Source organism: Chlorocebus sabaeus, chromosome X (genome assembly GCF_047675955.1).
Source record: "Chlorocebus sabaeus isolate Y175 chromosome X, mChlSab1.0.hap1, whole genome shotgun sequence".
NCBI lineage: Eukaryota > Metazoa > Chordata > Mammalia > Primates > Cercopithecidae > Chlorocebus > Chlorocebus sabaeus.
This window is the reverse complement of record NC_132933.1, coordinates 82,393,657-82,409,869: the sequence shown is the minus strand read 5'-3', so window position 1 is coordinate 82,409,869 and position 16,213 is coordinate 82,393,657. Positions and strand designations below refer to the sequence as shown.

Genomic DNA, 16,213 nt, shown 5'->3' with positions numbered 1-16,213 from the left:
TCAGCAAAATTTGAGAAACACTGGTTGTATGCAGGGAAAAAGGGGTGTCGTTTAAAGTGTTTTTCTCTAAACAAAAAATCAATTTGTCTTCAAAGGTAAATTCTGCCTCCACTTCAGAAACAGAAAAAGTACTAGAAGCTTTGGAATAGTAGTTTATTCTCAGTCAGAAGGGTTTCAGAATGTTGGGGTTCAATTTGGTAGTGCTAATCAAAAATTTTAATTTGCGTATAATTTGACCCTGCAGTTTCACTTCTAGTAATCTGTGCAACAGAAATGCTCAAATATACAGTGCAGGCTGGGCACGGTGGCTCATGCCTGTAATCCTAGCACTTTGGGAGGCCGAGGCAGGTGGATCCCTTGAGGTCAGGAGTTCGAGACCAGCCTGGCAACATAGTGAGACTCCCATCTCTACAAAAAATAAAATATATAAAAAAAAAAACCCACAAATACACAATGCAGCATTGATTGTAATATTAAGAATTGTAAACAACTTAAATGTGTATCAATTGGAATATGACTGAATAAATTACGGTCTGTCCATAGTATAGAATCCTATGCAGCTATTAAAATGAGGTCTGTATACTGACATGGATGGTTTTTTGTTTGTTTGCTTGCTTGTTTGAGACAGTCTTGCTCTGTCACCGAGGCTGGAGTGCAGTGGCGTGATCTCGGCTCACTGCAACCCTCGCCTCCTGGGTTCAAATGATTCTCCTGCTTCAACCTCATGAGTAGCTGGGACTACAGGCATGTGCTACCACACCTGGCTGATTTTTGTATTTTTGTAGAGACGGGGTTTCACTGTGTTGGTCACACTGGTCTTGAACTTCTGACCTCAGGTGAGCCACCATGCTTGGCCAACATGGATGGGTTTTCATGATGTGTCAGAAAATGAAAAAAGCTTGTGTGTGAATTGTGAGTACATGTATATAAACCATATATGCATAGAAGTAAGTCTGGAAGGACACATACTAAAAATACCAACAGTGGTATCTTCTGGGGAGTGGGATGGAGAAGTGATATAGAATTTTTAAAAAGTGTAAACTCAGCAGCTTTCTTTGCAGGCATATAAGACTGTGGCATCTTTAGGGCTTTCCTTTCCTGAAGGATTTGCAATTGTATTGCCAAATTTTATTTTTGAGAGCTTATCCACTCTCTGGCCCCATCTTCCTTTTGAGAGACACTGCAGGATCCAATTCTGTAAGTTAAGACCAGCGGCTCCAAACTTTATCAGAATCACATTGATGCTTGTTAAAATGCAGATTCCTGGGCCCCTGCTTAGTAGGTTCTGATTCTGTGTATCTGGGATGGGGTGCCAAATCCTGATCTTTTAGAGGCATACCAGCTTGTCAGTGACTGGGGCAAAACCCTTCTTTGGTACTGACCTCTGATTGTGCCCCCTCCCACTTGTTTCTCTGTGATTAACTGGGAAAAAGGAAAGAGGGCGATGACTGTATGGATATCTTTGTGGGTCACAAACAGTTGGGTTCATCTGAATGGGAAAAAACAAAGAGCAGTTTAGTAGACTTGAGATTTTAGTATACTATTAAGTGTTGCTTCTTTGAAGTGGGCCCTCTGGGTTAGAGGCTGGTCAGGTGGGCTTCCTAGGCGGTGACTTTGGCCTAGGAGATGTCCTCCAGCATTGGCTGTGATGGCTGTGTTAGTGACAAATCAGAGGGAAGGAGGGAGCTTGGCGAGTCCTGAAGTCTTAGAACTGAGATGCTTTTTAAGGGAAGCTTTTGTCCTGGGAAAATGATACCTCTAATATTTAAGAAGAGGTAGTATCTAAGTCTATTCTAAACAGTTTTTTGTTAGAATGATTTTTCTTTGTTGTATACGAAGTCTGTTAATCAGCTGCCCATTGTGGGTTGTTAACATCTCAAAAGGGTGTTTAAAAATAATAAACCCCAATTGCTCCCAACAGTTAACCTTGGGAACAAAAGTAAATGTGAATGCTTCTTAACTACCTTTCTAAGCCCTCAGTGAAGCTGGCAGCCATCAGTTAAATAAACCATTAAGTTTATTAGTTTAAGAATAGAAGTGTCAACTTGGACACAGTTTTCTAATTTGCTCCTCATTTACCCAACAATCATTTATTCAAAGGCTGCTCTGCCTAGTAGACTTTAGATAAATCTACAAATAAAAGCCAGAGACTGATGGGGAGCTGGAACTCTAAGGGGATCATCCAAATGGAAAAAAAGTGAATAAAACACAATTTAATAAACTTGAAATTTTAGTAGCACATGTAAAAACAAAAAGTGTATGCCTTGAAGCAATAGCTTTGTTCTTTTTCTGTAGTCTATTTTAAGTGGGCCCTCTGGCCCAGAATTATCAGCCTTGGATTAGGAGCTTTGAGGAAATGGTGGTTTGGTGGTTGTTTTTTAAAGGATTTTTAAAGAAATGTAGTTACTAAGCAACCGCCATGACCTGCTGCTGAGTTGGAGTTCAGCGGGCAAGTCAATTCCAAAGAAGGGAATATATAAACAAGTTTCAAGAAGGGGAAAACATGGCTTAAAGATAGATTGGGTGTACTTTTTTGTTCACAGTTCAATGCATAGTTCTTTGTCTCTTTTATTTATCTTCCCCTAAGAAAGGGCTGCCTGGTCAGAAATCTTTGTCTCACATGGTTCTGCCCATAGCCAGTGAGCTCAGAGGAGGGCCAGAAAGGAACGAATGAGAAACAATCCCCACCCAGTGTAGAGGGCCAAGCCTTGGGGTGGGGCCAGCACCCAGGCGGTCTCCAGAGGTAGACTGGCTTGTTGCTGTGCTCTATGACAGTCCAGGGCTTCTGTGACAAATTGGTCACAACCCCCTACCTTTAGGTTGGGGCACCTCATTGATATTGATGGGTTGCTATGTAACCCTCAGAACAGGAACATTGTCCAGCTGTTGTCTCTCTACCCACCACCCCCCTGCAACATTTAATGGGTGAGGCAGTGACTTAACTGCTTCCTCCAGGATTTCAGGAACAGGAGTAGGTAATGAAGACAAATCACCATAACACCGGTGTGTGATGAATGAAAGAGCGCACGAATTTAACCAGTTGGTTACATTGATACCACAATGAACAAAAGAAACTTTGTTGAGAGGAGGTTATTTGCCTGACTCCATTCCTTCCCCTTTAGGCTTTAGCATTTCCCCTTACACCCAGTTGAAGGTCAGTCCGGTTGCTTTGCCGAGGGAAGGGGAGTGTCAGGTGCTGGAACAGGTGTTTTGTTTTCTCCTGTAGAGTCATACGGACTAGGTGGGGATGCTTCTTGCCAGCCCTCTATGGTGCACGAAATTGCTTTTGTGGAATTTTTTCCTCTGGAAGTGTGTTTTTTAAAGCAGTTTCCCAACCTTCAACCCCTACTATAAATTTTGGCTTCCTTTAAAGTCAGCTTGTCATAGTGAAGTGTGCCTGTTTTCCAGTATTTCCACAGCCTGTGGCCTTAGATAATACCCCATTTTATGTGGCAATTATAGGCCTGGAAAATGTGTAATTGTGTGTTTGGTAAGTGTGAATATTGTATTTTAAATGTCCTTGGAGAATGTCACAGCAAAGCAGCCCTATAAAAAACCTTTTATAACAATTGTACAGCTAGAGTTAATTTTCGTGTATCAGGTTTTCTTAAATTGGGCATAAACCTGTATTACATTTCCAGAGTGATAAGGCTGTTTCCGGCTGTTGTGATGGTCTCACTGGGCTGTAAGGTTAGGGATGGACTTATGACCTCAATGCCTAGATGATTTTGGAGGTGAGAGGTGTCCGCCGACTTCTCGGTTTGGGAGAATTTATATTTTAGTGTGTGTTACTGAAGCCAAAGAGGCTATTGGTTAAAAGGGAAATAACTCAGGAGAGCTTTAATTCTCCTCATATGGTTGTTACGGTTGTCAGGTTTGTTTGTTTTTACCTCTGTACTGGGTTCCAATTTCACCCCCCTTCACCCCAGCCAAGAAGTCATCGTGAAAAAATTGTCTTCTTGCCTAACAATGATATAATGACCTCAGGTCCTTTCCAGCCCCTCTGCTCTGCATCTCAGGGCCATCTGTTCTCTGCAATCCGCTTTTTGGGAAAGTCTCCTTTCCCATCTGCTCTCCTTGGGCCTTACTGTCGGCTCTAAAGATTTATAAAGGTTGCACTGGAACCTCTTTCCAGTTGTTATTTTTTTAAAGGATCAGTGAGATTTTGAGGCAGGTAAGAGCTTTTTGCATTTGACCTGCCCAAATGCTACTCCCTTTTCAGGTGCATTCTTTCCTTCTGTTAGTCTGGGGCTAAAGGGAAGTCTGTCTTTCTGTGGTTAGGAGGAGGGACTTTGCTTATCAAAGCAAAGACAGAGTGGGCTGGCTCTGGCTGCTTTTAAGCCAAGGGGCCTTCTGGCTCTTTGGCTGCTGGCATGCAACCTCAGGGGAGCTCCTTGAGTTCATTCTTTTCCTGTCTTTTCCCTTGTTTCCGTGACAGAATACAGTCGCTTTGAATCGAAGATACATGACTTGCGAGAACAAATGATGAACAGCAGCATGAGCTCTGGATCTGGGTCCCTCCGAACAAGTGAGAAGAGGTCCTTGTATGTCAGGTAAGTTGCCCTTCAGAGCACTAGCCCTTGTGCTGGACGAGGAGAGCTCCATGCTCAACCCAGCCCTTCTTATTTAACTAGTGAGCTAGGGAGTATGTACTCCCAGTACTAAAATAACGATTCTCACTGTATGCTTAGGTTGTGTATTTTATGGTCAGTGTCTCCTCCCTTTTGTGAGCTGGCTTCTTCCCTTTCGCTCATGAATGACTCAGTATGGGAAAATTTCAGTTTGCTATAATTGTAAAAGACTGTTAGGTGATTGTTGCTAGTCAGCATTCAAATATCAGTCAAATGTTCAAAGTACTTTGCTTGCAATCTGTGCTTTGAGGGGAAACTTGCCACCCCCCCATCCCCTTCCATGTATGCAAGATGGACATCAGGATTTGTATCTGAGCATAGCAACTATCGCAGTGTTCTGGTACAGGGTCTGTTTTAAGAGACCGAAGAACTGACAGGTTGCTGCATTCTGAATGTTTTATTGTGATTCCATTCCCCCCTCACCACCCGCTGCACTGGTCTGCTGTATCTATGAATCATGGGATGTATAGTGTATGTGCCCTAGGAAGAGGGAGGGGGTGGAGGGAACAGATAGGTAGCATGGAGTATATTGCTCCTGAAAGCTATTCCAAGATATTTCCAAGGTTGAGCTTCTCTGACCCTTGAGGCATAGCATAATACTTTGTCAGGTCGAAGTACAAATCTCCTGGGGAGTTGGAGTGCCAAGCAAATACTGTGGACTCCTCACAGAATTAGGGATAGCTTCCTTCTTCCTGCTTTGGCTTCTTGGCAAAACTCCAAAATCTGGTGCCAAGTACATTGTATCTCTCCAAGGTTAAAGCCCTTAGCGAAAGGTGGTGGGGATTACTCTCCTGAGCCAGAAGTCGCTACAGTATTGTGTTTAATGCTTAGGTGTGGGGTCATATCAAACTCTTGGGCTGAACTTTTTCTAGTGGCCTCTGATACCTGGCCTGGAAGTTGTGCTTGCTAGTTGCTTGGCAACGTGACAACTGCTCTGTCCTTGGGGTGTGAGATGACAATAGCGAAGGGATGTCAATGCTAATTGCAATTTTTCTCATGGTGCTTGCTTTTCTTTTTCCTCAGTTGGTGGTCCCTGACTCTATGGCAGGAAGTGGAGCTGAGGGAGCCCATCTGTGAGCCTGAAGCCCACTAGAACCCTTCACAGTCTTCTCTAATGTGAACCCTCAACTCCACCCCTTGTGTGTTGAAAGCATTTGCTATGCTTACCTCACACTGTGAAGGGAGGATGGTAGGAAGGCTGGACTAGTCACTGGTCATTTTTCCAGTCCCCTGGAAAAGAAAGTTTTGTTTTCTGTCACTAAAGCCCTTGCTCCGTGCTGATGGGGGAAATCAGAAATGCACTGTTGACCCCCTAAAATAGGTAATGCTTATATGACTTGGTCAGGATTGTTCCGTTCCGTGCTTCCAGCCCCCGCAGATGTGGCACTCCAGTGTGCGTGGGAAGCTGCTCTTTAGGCAAGACAGTTTCTTTGGAGAGCTTTATTTTTAGATTTCCCCTCTCCGCCTATCCTGTGTTAGAGTTCTCTCTGCCTGGGCAGGGGGAATGGGGCATTGGCTCCCAATCTGGAGCACTCTTCCCTGGCCCAGGCAAGGGAATTCAAGGGGATACATTCAGCTTAACTCTGAGGCGAGGGTGGAGACCATGACTGTGTCTAGTGAATCAGTTTATATAATCTGCCCGTAACCTTCTCTAGATAAATTGTCTGTATCCTCTGAGGAAAGTAGATGTGGTTAGGAAAATAGTAACCATTTGTGATCACTAGATTTAATCAGGGGACTTAGTGTCTTATGGCTAAACATTGAGCTGAGGCCCTTTGCTAAGCTAACCCCTTTATCGGAACCTGGCTTGCTGTCTTCCCTTTTGTTCCTGCTTTTGGCCTTTCACTCTACACTTGGTTCCTTTTCTTCAGCATGTAAACATATTTAAGCTTCTTCCATTCTTAAAAAGAAAAATATATCCCTTGGTACCAATAGTCCCTTAAACTATTGTCTTGTATCCCTTTGCTTACTGCATTTGCCAAATTATTGGCCAGAAAACACTAGCTCCTCAAAATAATCAGTAATATTGTGTGAAAAATCAGTGGTTTAGTAAGTTGGGCAAATGCAGGCTTAAACAGAGGAAAATGGGGCTCTTGCCTGTGATTAATCTTCAGGAAGGACTGTACTAGGCAGTGTTTCCCCAAAGATAGAGCATGGGAGCCTTATTTGAGAAACCTATGTCAACATCCAGGTTGGGAAATGTTGGAGTACTTGCTCCTGCTTCAAATCACCTCTCTTTAGCCCAAAAGGAAGCGTGCATCTGCTTTTCAATGTGGTAGTGTGCCTCTGAGCAGCTCTGGAAAGCTCCAGGGGAGCAGAAGCCTGACTCTCTGTCAGGGATCAGTGGGTGACTTCTTAGTCTTCAAATTTAGTGACTGGTTCGCTGGTTCTCTGACATTGTTCTGACCTCTTCACCACATTTGTTTCCATGAATTACCTGCTTTCTTCTTTAAAGGCTCCATTTCTACCCTGCTTACTATTCCTTAATACTTTCATTAGTTCTGCCCCCCTAAATGGCAATGTCATTTATTTTCATAGCTTCAAATCCTGCCATATAAATGACATTCCTGATCTCTTTACTGAACTACAGACCTGCACATCAACTACTTGCTGGATATGTGCATAAATAAAACTGCCCTCTCAGTGCCTCAAACAAGCAGCATGTGCTTTCCTTATCTAAGTTAATTGCCTCACCCTATCATGTGGAAAAGGGATTAGATTTGTTCTGTCACCCAAGGCAGATCTCTGCTCAACATAAGGAAGGAAGAGCTAATGATTAAAACTGTCTGAAAATGGAATGGACTGCTTCCGGATATAGTAAATTCGATCTTTTGTCACTCAGGGTGTTACAGAAGAGGCTGGGAAACCATTTGCCTGGGTGTTGCAGAGGGGGTTGAAACTAAAGCAATAATCTGAACATGATCTGCTCAAAAGCTTTCACTAGTTCCTCAGTGTCTTCAGGATAAAGGGGAACAAACATTTAGGGAACACATTGTACATCAAGACCTTTGTTATTCTCTTTAAATGGCTTTTAATATCCCTTTAATAATCCTACAAAGTAGATATTATGATTCCCATTTTGCAGATGAGAAAACTGCGACTCCAGTTAGATAGCTAAGAAGTTCCAAAACTGGAACTTCAACCTGGCTGCTCTGACTATAAAGTGTGGTTCTTTCAGTGTTTCCCCAACTTCCTCATAGGAATCAGCTGGAATGCTAGTAAAAATACAGATTCCCAGGCTCCTTTTTTAGTGCTTTGGATTCACCAGGTTTGGGAAAATACGTGTGTGTGTGTGTGTGTGTGTGTGTGTTTTGAGACGCAGTCTGGCTCTGTCGCCCAGGCTGGAGTGCAGTGGTGCGATCTGGGCTCACTACAAGCTCTGCCTCCTGGGTTCACGCCATTCTCCTGCCTCAGGCTCCCGAGTAGCTGGGAATACAGGCGCCCGCCACCACACCTGGCTAATTTTTTGTATTTTTAGTAGAGACGGGGTTTTACCATCTTAGCAAGGATGGTCTTGATCTCCTGACCTCGTGATCCACCAGCCTCAGCCTCTCAAAGTGCTGGGACTACAGGTGTGAGTCACCGTGCCCGGCCCAGGAAAACACATGTTTTTAACAAGCAATCAAGGCTGGGTGTGGCAGCTCACACCAGTAATCCCAGCACTTTGGGAGGCCAAGGTGGGAGGATTGCTTGGGCCCAGAAGTTCGAGACCAGCCTGCACAACATAGTGAGCACCCCTCTTAAAAAGTAAAAATTTTTTAATTAGCCAGGTGTGATGACATGTGTCTGTAGTCCCAGCTACTCAAGGGGCTGAGGCAAGAGGATCACTTGAGCCCAGGAGGTTGAGACTTCAGTAAGCTGTCATCATGACGCTGTATTCCATCCTGGGTGACGGAGCAAGACCCTGTCTCTATAAAAAATTATAAAAAATAAACGTCACACTTACTTTAGCTCCTACTATGTAGAAAGCAGTAAAACACAAGGCTGAGAATTTGGGCACAGTTGCAGGGTGGATTCAAGGAAGCAGCAGGTATGGTCCCTGCCCTCTGGCAGTTCGCCATCTACCCAGAAAAGATTAAGCAGAAGGTGGTTAAAGTGAGGGAACCCTTTTTCAGTTTGGGTGTCACCTCTCTTTTGCTGTCACTTCCCCTATGACATAATTATTTTGCTTTCCTTCCCCTCCCCTGAGTATCTATCCACCTTTGGTGTGCATGGGTTTGCAAAGCTATTTTGAAGTAAATAACACCCTCTCAGAGCTGCAACAGAGGCTCTAACAGGTGCAACCCTAGGGAGCTGCAGCTGTACCAACCACAGGGGACATGGGGTTTGTAGAGCAGGGAGCAGGAGGAAGAAGGAAAGAGCAGTATTTGGAAAATGAAACTTGATTTTAAAGTCATCAGTGACTTATTTGGAAGGACCTTCCTCATACTTCACTGTGCTAGAATCATCTCTTAAGTAGATGACCAGAATGAGCACAGCACCTCAGTCTGCCCAGCCTAGGGCTTTTGCTCTGCTGGAGAATTTGCCTTGCCCCCTGGAAGAGTCCACAGAAATAAACCTCTCTTCAACTTCTTGCTCAGGGTTGGAATGGGTAGATGTTTAACTCAGACCATTCTGATGTGAAGGCAGTACAAAGACACTGGGTAGGTTAGAGTTCCAGGGATGACCTTGTTCTATACTGGTATTTAATTTAATTTAATTTATTTATTGAATGAGTAAAGGAAAGACCTTGTGCTCCAAATGTTGCCAAGAGACTCAAGAGTACAGTTGTATAAATAGCTTTTGAAAGTCTGTTCAGGCTAGCCTGGCTGCATTCTTTGCAGCCACAGGATAGCATTCAAGTAGTTTGGGAGTCCCGGCCTCCTGACTGGCCATCTGCCATCTTAGTCGTCTTCCCACTCTAGGAAGGAAATCATGTTGGAGCATCTGTAGTCTTGATTCAAGAAACAATGTCAGACATACTGGCTTGGTCATTAAAGAAGGCTGGAGAATGCTCATTCCTGTGAACCAGCAGACATTAATTGTGCAACTACTCTGCTTTGCCCAGGGTGGTGCTTGGTGAAGCCTGACTTGGTCTTGTTTATTAATGAGTTTCAATAGTGGATTAAGATGCCAATGGAGAAATATTGGCAGGCTTCACTATCTGATAGAATTTGGGGGCGAGAATAATATGCATTTTAAAAAACAACAATAATATATGTAAGTGTTCAGGGCTACCAGAGGGTGGGGCAGAGCTTCCTACATCAGTGATTTCTAGAACTGCCTATTCCCAAACACTAGTCCTGGGCTTGCACTCATTATCCCTCAGCTGATCCTATCATCTGCAAGTGCTGTGAGCCCCAAACAGTCACTCATTGCGGACTAATTGGTCCTTGAATGCCTCTCCAACGTCGTAATTGCCATAAGGCCTGACACTTTGAGACAGACAAAGGAGGAAGGTGCTCTTAACCTGCTCTCCATGTACCTTTCTTCAAGATACACCAGGGAGGCCCAATTCACTCATTTTGTGTTGACCTACACTGTGCCTGTCTGAGTGCTCGGGTTTGTGCTGTTAGGCTGCTCTTCAGAGGCTGCTGGAAATTGAACTCTTACTAAGGTCAAGGGCTGATGAGTGACTGTTGCTTTATAACTTTCTGTGCATGCTTTATACAGACTGGGCAAGGGATGGGCTGCTTAGTTGTCAAATAATGTGTGGCCTTTATCCAATACTTTCTGGCCAAAGGAATAAAGTGATCTCTTAGACCCCAGTTACTATGGGAGGGAACACTCTCAGGGTTAGTAACTAGGGAGTAACTGGGAGGGTCTTCTGTGGACACTCCATCCCCTGTAGCCAGGTCTCACCCACGATTCACAAGGATTCAGAATCCCACATGAAGCGTAAGACATGGTCTCAGTTTTCAAAGGGCTTCCACTTTGGCGGTGTAATATGAAACATCAAAAAAACCTTGCAAGAATTAAATAGCAATAAGGAGAAAATAAAAAGAAAGGTTGCTGCCAAATGTGGTAGCAAATATGGTATGGATTTGGAAGAAGGAAATTTGGAGTGGGCAGGATCACAAAGCTGGGAGAGACTTGGGCTGGGCCTCAGAGGAATTGCTGAGCAGGGTGAGGGGACTGACAGAGCATCTCAGGCTATAGACAGATGGCTCGAGCCACAGGTAGAGAGATGGGCACAATACTAGGTTATTTTAGCAGAAGCAACCCCTTGCCTTTGAGGCTATAGCGCTAAAATGCTCATTTGCTTTGCATTGAGAAACCTGCTTTACCAGTTTCCTTCTTAGTTACCATTTGCTTTGTGTTCCGGTTCATTAAGACATCACAGTGGCAGTGCCAGGTGCTTATAATTTCTCTGGATCTTTCCAACCCAAATCTCACAATTTAGGATCTCAACTACTAGGACTTTTGCCTGATAATCTGTTTACTTTGAGCTGGTTATATTCTTGCTTTTCTATCCAGCAGAGAGGACCCAGCTGAAAGGAAGACTGGACAGAGTCCTCTAGAGCATGTACATTATCCCTGTGGGTGGGCGCATGCATCCCTTCGAGGATATTTTTAAAAGTCACCTCTTAAACAACATTGTCTTTCAAGACCTTTGGAAACGCTTTCTCCTTAGAGAGACAGGCAGCAGCCTTGAGAGCTAGAGTGCCGAAGATCAGCTCAAGAACTCAAACCTGCACATCCCCCAGAAGTTGCATCTGCTCTTCATGGTGGTATGATGGCTCTGGAAAGCTGCTTTGTAGCCTACCGTCACTTTGTTTTTACATGTCACATTTTCCCTGGGCTACACTATTTTCCTTGCTCTTAAATAATGTAATATTTTTCTGGCTTGGCCTCAATGTTTGAAAAGTTGCAGGAATACCCAGGCTCTGGCTCTCCCTGGCTTCGTAGAGGTACGTGGCCATAACTAACGAGTAACATATTCAGGGGCAGATCATCTTTCTTGTAGATCAAGCACTGTGACTTCAGGCTGGGGATGGTAATTTATTTCCATGAGTTTTATTCTCTCATGGCACAGTGTTTCTCTCTGATGTGACCAGTCCCTAACTTGGAGGCTTCAATTAAATTATTTTTATCTAAGTGCAGAAGGAATAACGAGTTTCTGAGACTTCCTTCTACTCTCTCAGCACATTATCTTGTCAGATAAGCTGAAACACACACATGTGCACACGTGTGCACATGCGCACACACACAAACCTATACACATAGTGAGACCAGGGTGGCAGTTGGTTAATTATGGCCTTTCTTTAGGTATTGAGAGACAAATACGTTGTGCTTTTTTTTGTTTTTTTTAATGCTCTCTAGTTTTGAGTCAGGTTGAAGTGGTTGGTTGCTATGTCATGTGGGCCTTGCATGTGTAGGATTTCCATCCTCGGACGGTGGTTCAGCCTGATTTGAAAGGGGAGTATCTGCCTTGACTTTCTCTAGTGCCTACCCTAAGGATAAAAAGAGGAAGAAGAGGATTTATCAGTGTTGTAGAGAAAGGTATTCCTTCTTCCTCTCATCAAGCCTACCATGAGGCATTTATTTGTGAGAAGGTACCAGCCCCTGTCACTTCATTAGGATTCCAGGGTGTTCTTAAGACAGACTGTTACTGCTAGATGGCCACAGTTTAGCTGCTTCTTAAAGATCTTAGGAAAGTAGTCAATACTTTTTTAAAAATTATTAAGGTCTAATTTACATACTTTTTTTGATTACATGAAATATATCTCATGGGAGAAGTTTGACTTTAGTTCGCTGGCCTGTTCTCTTTTACTGGTTTTCTTTCCACATGGAAGTTTAGCCTGATAATGGGATAAGAAAGCTGAGGTAATGAAGTTGGTCCCATAAGGTCTACTAAATGAATGTCAAACTCCTTAGCTGGACAATACAGGCTGTCCACAGTCAGGCCCCAACCTGCCATTCTCTGAGGCCCAGCCAGACTTGGATGCACGGCTGATCCCTGCAAATACCCTGTGCTTCTTGCCTCCAGACCTTTGCTTACACTGTTCCCTTTAGCTGGAAGGGCCTCTCCCCAGTTCTACCTTTTGAAATCCTAAATCTTCATTGAGAACCAATTCAAAAAGCAGTATCTCCTTGTAGCTTCCCTAGATGTGATCTGTACAAACTAGATGTGATCTGTACTCCCTGTGAATCCTTCTATGCCTTGGTTTGTCCTCCTTTTGGGCTTCTTGCTACAACATCCTTAGTATACTATACCGTCTGTCACCTAGTAAGCTCCACAAGACAATAAACTTTGCTCTTGTATCTCCCATGTATCTAACACATACTCCATGTAAAGAAGACTAAGTATTTTTTCTTTGAGACAGAGTTTTGCTCTTGTTGCCCAGGCTGGAGTGCAATGGCGTCATCTCTGCTCACTGCAACCTCCGCCTCCCGGGTTCAAGCGATTCTCCTGCTGCCTCAGCCTCCCGAGTAGCTGGGATTACAGGCATGCACCACCATACCCGGCTAATTTGTATTTTTAGTAGAGACGGGTTTCTCCATGTTGGTCAGGCTGCTCTTGAACTCCCAACCTCAGGTGATCCACCTGTCTCAGCTTCCCAAAGTGCTGGGATTACAGGCGTGAACCACTGTGCCAGGCCAGAATAAGTATTTAAATAGTGGAAGAATGGTATTTTTCCACACATAGCCGAGTGAAGAATTAGCTTTTTTGTCTTTTTTGAGACGGAGTCTCGCTCTGTCACCAGGCTGGGGTACAGTGGCGTGATCTCGGCTCACTGCATCCTCTGCCTCCCGGGTTCAAGTGATTCTCCTGCCTCAGCCTGCCGAGTAACTGGGACTACAGGCATGCATCACCATGCCCAGCTAATTTTTGTATTTTTAATAGAGATGGGGTTTCACCATGTTGGCCAGGATGGTCTCCATCTCCTGACCTTGTGATCTGCCCACCTCGGCCTCTCAAAGTGCTGGGATTACGGATGTGAACCACCATGCCCAGCCAAGAATTAGCTTTTTAAAAAAAAAAAAAAAAAAAAAAAAAAACATGTGACTGTGACTTAGGCCTTACAAAATTTTCTGAGATAGAAGAGCCCTGGTCTGAGAGTCACCCAGCATGCAGTTCTAGATGAGGCCGTGTGCATATCTGGACCTGACTTTCATTGTCTTTGAGGAAATTTTCTAGCTCTTAGTCGAACAAAATTTCAGCAGGAAAAAGAGGCAAAGTAGATTTAGGGAAAATCCACATCACGGGTTTGGAAAACAAATCAAAGTTACGACAAAGGAATTGTTGAAGGAATTGGGAATGTTAGGCCTGGTAGAGAAGATCTAGGAAAGACCCAGACTCATTAAATGCTAGAGCTGGAAAGAAACTTAGAGAATATCTAAGGGATTTCCTTTATCAGATAGAAAGTTGGACAAAATGACCTCTGAGGCTTTAGCAGTCTGCAAAATTCTTTTTGTATTTGCAGTTCTGATTGATAGAAAAGGAAATTCTTGTTCAATTTTTTTTGCATTCTCAACTGTGAATGATAGTCCAGTTCAGAATCTCAGACCTCAGATACTACATTTCTATGTCTTTTACAAAACCATAGCTTAAAGCATTGTCCATCCTGTTCATATTTCTTCTTCATTCAGCATTCGTAAATTCATCAAACAAAATCCAGATAGACTTGGGTACCATTTTTTATTGGGAAGTTAGAGTTAGACAACTTCCTTTTTTGCCTTGTTTGCCAGGGAACTTAGAACCAAACGTGTTCCTCATCTGAAGTAAATGACTCACACCAGTGCTTGATATATCTGCTTCCCCACTTTTTCTTTTTAATTGACTTAATGTTTTTTGAAAATTGTGAAAGGAACACATGCTGTGCTTAAAAACACAAGCCCAAATAGTACAATTCCCAATGTGCAGAGTTAACTACTGGCAAAATCTTTTTGACTTTGATCTGTGTTTATTTTGTTTTTACTTAGCTTGTGCTGTATGTGTTTTAATTTTTTTGTTGTTTTATTTTGTTTTGTTTTGTTTTGAAGATGGAGTCTCAGTCTGTCACCCAGGCTGGAGTGCAATGGCACAATCTTGGCTCATTGCAACCTCTGCCACCTGGGCTCAAGCTATTCTCCTGCCTCAGCCTCCCGAGTAGCTGGGACTACAGGCACCCACCATCCTGCCTGGCTAATTTTTATATTTTTAGTAGAGGTGGAGTTTTGCCATGTTGGCCAGGCAGGTCTCGAACTCCTGACCTCAAGTGATCTGCCCACCTCGGCCTCCCAAAGTGTTAGGATTACAGGTGTGAACCACCGCTCCCAGCCTCCTAAATTCATTTTAACATCTTCCTTCCTTCCCTCACCAAACTAATTTGTGCTTAATTCAAGTTCTGTTCTTTTCCTTACTGTATTTGTTCTAATCTTTGAAACCCATAATAACATCCAGTGTTTCTCATTGTCACTGAGAATGAGGTTGCTTCATGATGCTCTTCTTAGTAGGAGTGACTGACAGAATGTCTTCCTTGCTTTAGGAAATGCAGGACTCAGGCAGTGAAAATGCATTCAGTTTTGATTCTGTCACACATAGCCCAGAATGCACCTCTTGGACAGCACCTCCTTGTCTGCTGCCTCTGCCATTCTCCTGACTGCTTTGAGTGTGTAAACTGAGGGTAAAAAAGGGGCTTTTTGTTAGGGTTTGGGTATTTTCATTTTCAAATCATCTGACACTGATTTTTAAGAACTCTGTTTCAAGAACTTTAAGCAGTAGGTGGGTATTTCACTCTTCATGGTTTTGCTACATCCTATCTCATTTGGGCTTGCATATGGTAAGATAGTGTGTTTTACTTGCAACTTCCAACTGAGCCAAAGGCCACAGTATTGCAGGTAGAAGTCGAAGTCTTGGAACTAGATTTTGGGCTGTGTGTGCAAAGGTGTGAAAACACCTCTGTTAAGAGAATATGAAGAAGAGAGCCTAGATTGCAGATAGAAAAACACAAACTTCTTACTGAAATCACCCATTTGTGGTGACTCTATATAAAGACAGGTTCCACTGGATGTGAAAAGTAGAAACTTTTTTTTTTTTTTTTTTGAGACAGAGTCTCACTCTGTCACCCAGACTGGGGTGCAGTGGCATAATCTCGGCTCACTGCAACCTCCACCTCACAGGTTCAAGTGATTCTCCTGCCTCAGCCTCCTGAGTAGCTGGGACTACAGGCGTGTGCCACCACGCCCAGCTAATTTTTGTATTTTTAGTAGAGATGGGATTTCACCATATTGGCCAGGCTGGTCTTGAACTCCTGACCACAGGTGATCCACCCGCCTCAGACTCCCAAAGTATAATGGCATGAGCCTCTGCACCCGACCTCGTAAGGCTCTTTCGATGTGTCACTCTTCTCAGATTTCCAGGGGCTGCTAAATCATGTCTATTCAAGGGCTTCCAAAATTTGCCTCAGACCTTTATTTCCAATACCATTTCCTAGGACTTCTAGCAGCAGCCAAGCTAGTGTCCTTTTCCATAAACCTGGATTGTATAGCTCCCTCCGCACCTTCTCCCACCTTGCCTTTTACTTCTTTACTCTGCATCATTTATAGCATGTCACAACAGCATGTCTTGTCAGAAGACCTGGGTTTTGTCCCAGGTTGGTTAGATGTGTGATCTAGGT

The 16,213-nt window shown here is 43.6% G+C and overlaps 1 protein-coding gene across 7 annotated transcripts in view; it reads left to right on the top strand.

Moving 5' to 3' along the window:
* Positions 1-16,213, top strand: part of DLG3 (discs large MAGUK scaffold protein 3) — a 57,057-nt gene that overhangs the window by 26,827 nt on the left and 14,017 nt on the right. For all 7 annotated transcript variants that reach the window (XM_007991995.3, XM_007991996.3, XM_007991994.3 and 4 more), the window contains one exon: positions 4,439-4,553. In XM_007991995.3, coding sequence (XP_007990186.1) covers positions 4,439-4,553 — 115 coding nt within the window. The remainder of the gene's footprint in view (positions 1-4,438; positions 4,554-16,213) is intronic.